Source organism: Drosophila novamexicana, unplaced genomic scaffold (genome assembly GCF_003285875.2).
Source record: "Drosophila novamexicana strain 15010-1031.04,08,12 unplaced genomic scaffold, DnovRS2.1 tig00004560-arrow-pilon, whole genome shotgun sequence".
Taxonomy (NCBI): Eukaryota; Metazoa; Arthropoda; class Insecta; order Diptera; family Drosophilidae; genus Drosophila; species Drosophila novamexicana.
Window position 1 is genome coordinate 1,366,169 of NW_020825054.1, and position 5,477 is coordinate 1,371,645.

General features: G+C 43.7%; 1 protein-coding gene across 3 annotated transcripts; it reads left to right on the forward strand.

Annotated features, from left to right (window-relative positions):
- Positions 1 to 68: 68 nt before the first annotated feature.
- LOC115770639 (zinc finger CCCH domain-containing protein 14) lies at positions 69 to 5,399 on the forward strand. 3 transcript variants are annotated; one of them, XR_004018877.1, is made up of 5 exons: positions 70 to 260; positions 340 to 565; positions 620 to 3,019; positions 3,252 to 3,404; positions 4,198 to 4,275. XR_004018877.1 is itself a non-coding variant. In XM_030715985.1 (5 exons), the coding sequence occupies exons 1-5, from the start codon at positions 219 to 221 to the stop codon at positions 4,760 to 4,762; spliced, it is 3,165 nt and encodes a 1,054-aa protein (XP_030571845.1). In that variant the 5' UTR covers positions 75 to 218; the 3' UTR covers positions 4,763 to 5,399. The 3 variants fall into 3 exon arrangements, 2 of the variants coding, with proteins under 2 accessions (XP_030571846.1, XP_030571845.1); XM_030715985.1 differs by lacking the exon at positions 3,252 to 3,404 and adding an exon at positions 4,536 to 5,399 and having other exon boundaries at positions 75 to 260; positions 4,198 to 4,467; XM_030715986.1 differs by lacking the exons at positions 3,252 to 3,404; positions 4,198 to 4,275 and adding an exon at positions 3,131 to 3,213 and having other exon boundaries at positions 69 to 260.
- The last annotated feature ends 78 nt before the right edge of the window (positions 5,400 to 5,477 follow it).

A 5,477-nucleotide genomic window follows, 5' to 3' on the forward strand; every position in this document is an offset into this window, starting at 1 on the left:
CGTTAGCTGTTGAGCATTCAGTATGTTAAATAACATGAATATTATAAATTGGTATTTTTTAGCTTGTCAAATTTTGGTCACACTGACATTGTGCTGCAGTTGCTAGAAAAATATTATTTTTTGTAGGTTTTACTTCTATCCATGTTGTAACAGCTCGGCAAAAAGCAACAAAACCCGACATTTAATGCACACACTGTATAACCAGCACATTTTCCAACATGGATTGCAATCTGGGCAGCGAAATTGGTCAGAAAATGCGCGTACGTTTAGTTTTTCACTTCGCGAAAAATCAATGAACTCGTAATCAACTCGGTTTTTTATATTTTAATAATATTCCAGAGTGCCGTAAAGGCGAAACTACTCGAATTAGGCACTGGCGGGTCTGCCGGCTTTATCGACGACGAGCTGCCTGACTATGTAATGGTAATGGTGGCCAATAAACGCACCAAACAGCAAATGAACGCAGAGCTAAATCTGTTCCTCGGCGATCAGACGGATCTCTTCGTAACATGGCTGCACGAAGTTCTTCAAAAGCTGCAGGAAGTAACGCTGCCCGCATCAAGTGGTGAGTTGTTTTATTATTATATTAACTTACAGTTCATTTTGACAATTTTCTCAGCTGGCAGTAAGAAACGCAAATCTCGTCAAGCCGAGGCGCCCAAAGCAAAGGACAAAGACAAGGATAAGGATAAGGACAAAAGGGGCAAGGACAAAAGGGATAAAAGGGCGCACAGAAAATCCGGCGACGACTTGCCTAATACTTCAGTTGATATTACAAAAAGATCAGCCGACTCTATGCCGGCAATTAACTCCATAACAGATGTCTTTGCCGAAGAGCTACTCGAAAAAGCTAAAAAGACGCTCGATATGGATGGTAGCCTAAATGATGAGTTGCTGCTCAAGAAGAAAAAACGCAAAGCAGCAGAAGATGATGAGCCACCGCAGCCGCAGCTACTACAGCAGCCGACAACAAAAGATTTCGATGTACCAACCGTGTCGGAAATCAGCTCAACTACCACCAGTGGCAATCGGGAGAAGGATATTGCTGAATTGGCCGAAATTCAGCGTAAAATCTATGCGGCCAAGCAGCATTTGCGCCAGATTGGTGAGCTGGACGATGAAAGCGAAGAGGAGGAATGCCAACAGCTTGTCGAGGATGTGCTAAGTATCAACGAGCAGGATGAATCTGTTGGCCAAGATTCCACGGCTGCAATTACAGAAGCATCCAGCGCCAGTACGAGCACACGCCGAGCAAAAAGTCCCATTGTGTTTAATAGGACGACCGAACCAGAGGTAGCTAGAGAAAAACCAAAATCTCAAACTGAAACAACAGCCCAGCAAAAGTTTAGTGACGAGCGTTCGGAGCGTCGCTCGGTGCACGAGCGTTTAGGCTGCAAGACCCAAGGTCCACAGCAGCCACAACAGCAGTTAACGCCTCCGGAGCGTCCACAACGCGTACAAAAGGAGCTGGAGCTTTATGTACCAGCTCATCGCCGACGCAGTGAGCAGCAGCAGGAGGAGAGCAAGAAACTTGAACGTGGCCGTGAACGTAGTCATCGCAACGATAGCCAGCCAAGTCGCCGGCGAGAGCGAGAGACGTTGCGCAGTCGACGCACACCTAGCCGTAGTCCCGAAACCAACTTCAAGCATCGCATTGGGTCGCGTGTGATTGTCGCTGTTAATAAGCCCCCGGAACCATCCGACGATGAGGATCTGCTGGATAAGCCCGTTAATTCGGTTATTAAGATTAAGCCACGGCCACAGGTTTCGCCGCGGCGCCAGGCCTGCAAGAATCTGCTGCTTCGAGCCGTTGCCGATGCACAGCGATCCACGATCTTGGCCAAAACGACAGTGACGCCGGCAACAGCTGCTGTCGCGGCCTTAAAGCAACGAACTACTGGAGACGAGCCAGAGCTCATCAGTTCCACGTTAGGCAAACGGCGCTCAAATGATTCAAGTGGAAGTGGAGCTGGAAGAGAGCTTTTTCGGCGCAGCAGGCGGGAACTGGTGGTCAATGTACTGCACAGAGATAGCAAGCGGATGCGTCACTCGGCCGAGCCACATGCTGAAATCAATCTGGTGGCAGAGGAGCTGGAGGAGGAGTATGTGCCCAGCTTAAGCGTTGGCAACTATGAGGCTTATGTGCCACAGCTGGTACACAATGATGCGGCGAAAGTGGACATGGATATTGACATGCATGTGGAAAAAAGTGCCGGAAGCGTCGGTGGCTCCACAGCTGGTGTACCCAAAACACAATTTGTGGTGACGCTGAATGGTGATAAGTCGTTGGGAAGTGTCGCTTCTGCTGCCTATCGCAAGCGTCCACGTAAACGCACGCCTTCCCCGCAAGTATCCTCGACCAGTTGCACAACAGTGCAGTTTCTGAGCGCTGAGCCAACCTCAACGACCTGCACTTCCTCAACAAACAACAACAACAGTAGGCGTAACAAATCCAAACGGGCGCGCAGTTCGTCGCGATCTTCCCCTTCCACATCGAGCAATACGCCGCCACCAAAGCCTTCGCGCAGTCTGCATCGCAGCGAGGTGCTGAGACAAGCGCCGGAAATCAAGAAGATCATCATCAAGAATGACGCTGAAGACGATGAGGAGGAGCAGCAGTTGCCTGAATCGCCGCGTAAGCATGGCTCCCAAAAACGGCAGAGCAGCAACTCCAATACGACCGCCTCTTCCTCAAATGACCTTAAGACAGACTCAAAAGTTCAGCCAGAAGAGAGCAATCGCTCAACTACGCCACCACTGCCACCAATGCGGCTGCAGAAACGCGATTTTAGCCGTGAGAAATCAACAGCGGCGACAGCGGCTCCAACTCCGGCAACAGTAGAGGCGCCTGCAAAGGCCAAGCACACGCCCATACGCTTCAAGCTTAAGACGGAGGAGGAGGAGTTGCAGCCGGTAAAGAAACGTCGATCCGGCAGCAAAGAGCGTGAATCGTCCATGGAACGACGGCGAATCTCTATACGCAATGCAGAAGATCGAAAGTACGACAATTTGCCGGCATGTAAGTACCTTGAATGTTACATTATTTTGTAGTATTCTCTTAGTTGTGGAAGGTAATTTTACGTGCCGCTGTTAATGTAATGTTAACAGACAAACATGTTAAACCTAACAGACACCTAAGTTCTTCGAATTAGCATATCCGTTAATGCGAGGACGTTTTGAGACTTAATTTCTAATCGCTGATTTTTCCATTTGGAGTGCTCGTTTTGGTAATAAAATTTATATGCCCTAAGCTAACCCTCGGCGGATCGCAAAAATATACGATAAGAAACATATCATACTAACAATACATAATTCCAACAAGTAATTATGCTCTTCTCGGAGAGTGATCGATAAGAAGATACCCTATAGCTAATTCAAGAATATCGTTAATTTTTAAGCATTCGGTAATTATTAATATTTCATAAATCGAGTTTATCTAGAAACGGTTTCTTACTGCAGCGACTGCATCCCCAATGCAATAAGCGAGCGTTATGTTAAAATGCATAATATTTACTTAAAGGTGACATTTGGGAACGCATTTCATAATTAAATCTCGATTTGATTTTGAAAACATGCTGTTATAACCGAGAACGGCGCAATTACGCATAGGTCAATTTGCTAACATTTACTCTGCTATTGCTATGGCGTTCAGTCTACTTATATATACGCATTATAATTTTTATAGCCTGAACCCATTAAAAATAGGTGTAAGGTTATATTGTATTTGTGCAATTCCAAATGTATGTAAAAGGCAGAAGGAAGCATATCCGACCCCATAAAGTATATATATTCTTGATCAGCACCAATAGCCGATCTATCTATGTCCGTCTGTCTGTCTGTCCGTCTGTCCGTTTGTATGAATGCAAGGATCTCAGAACCTATAAGAGCTAGAGACTTAAAATTTTAGATGTAGGTCCTCCTAGTGCTTGCGCAGATCGAGTTTGTTTCCAATAATCGATAACTTACTCAGTTTTCAAGCAATCGATAAAAATCGATATCAAAATACTGTTTTTGGCGATTTTGGTAACTTGACATATAGCTTCTAAAATAGAATATATGTATGTATTTGATGTTGGAAGAAGAGGGTTCAGGGTATCCCCTAGTCGGGAGCTTTCGACTAGAACCTCTTACTTGCTAAATAATAGATTTGTCTACTCATATTTTCACTATTTTTCCTATACCTCGTTTTATGCGCAGTAAGCGCCGTCAGTGTGGATTCAACGGTTTTAAAGGTGACGAAGCCAAAGGAGCGCTGCAAATACCATCCCAATTGCAGCAAGCAATTTTGCGAATATTATCATCCATCGGCACCATGCAAATCCTTTCCCAACTGCAAATTCGCCGACAAGTGCATGTATTCGCATCCAAAGTGTAAATTCGATTTGGCCTGCATGAGCATCGACTGCAACTTTGCGCACAGTGGGAACCGGGATCTGAGTCACGTGCAGCTGGCGGCGCCGCCTCTGTGTAAGTGCAACATGTGGTCAAATATTAATCTTATTAAGTCGTAATTCATATATTTTTTATATTGGTAGCCTCGCATGTGATACCTGTGCAAAATTACAAATCAATATCCGCACCGGTGACGGCGACCACAGCAACCACCATGTGCAAATATTATCCCAATTGCACAAAGGCGGGCTGCACGTTCTATCACCCAAAACCATGTCGTTATGGCAAGAACTGCATTAATAAGCTGGAGTGCATATTTTATCATCCGGAGATGCAAAGCAAATTTAAATGGGTGGCGTCACTGGGCTGAGGACAACCACTCGAACTAGCGCTCATTTTCATTAGCATTTTTTTATTTAGCTGATTGCACACTTTTTTGGATTCTCTTCTATTCGCATCAGAAATATTGAAAGTAGCGCAAACTATTCACGAACAATTTTACTTTGCAAACTGTGTTTTGTATTTTGTTTAATTTAATTTGTGAACTTTATTTGGCTACTCATTGCATATTTAATATTTTATATACTAGACATTAGCTCGCGAAAACATCAACCACAAAACATTGAAATATTAAAACTGTTGTCAATAGATTTGTTGCGTTATGTTTAAAGGCAGACTCGTCTACATCTTATCTGTAAACGTCATATATAAGTCGGTGAATAAAATTTAGCAATCTACTTGCTACAAATTGGATATAAAAATTTGTTTCAGTTTCGTACATCTGACAAGATATATCGGGTTTAGAAAGTTTGTTATAACCCCCTAAGCCGGAATAAAAAGTGGATACTTCTATATAGAAATATCGATAAAGCCTAAATGAATATTTGATAAGCATTCAATCTTTCCAATTGATATATAATAGTGCCAGAGCTATGCCTTTAAAAGTAATCTACTCGTGACTGCAAATTTCAATATATCTCAAATTGGTTTTATAGATCTCCAGCATATTTAATAAATTTCGTGCAGGTCTTCCAATATAACCCAATCTACATATATATTTATATGTCCAAATTACAAAATCTTTT

Excerpts from the sequence above, each read along its gene's own strand:
- LOC115770639 (XM_030715985.1), top strand. The coding sequence starts at position 219 with ATGGATTGCAATCTGGGCAGCGAAATTGGTCAGAAAATGCGC. Across the intron at positions 261-339 it reads AAATTGGTCAGAAAATGCGC|AGTGCCGTAAAGGCGAAACT; the intron begins GTACGTTTAGTT and ends ATAATATTCCAG. Across the intron at positions 3,020-4,197 it reads GTACGACAATTTGCCGGCAT|TAAGCGCCGTCAGTGTGGAT; the intron begins GTAAGTACCTTG and ends TTTTATGCGCAG.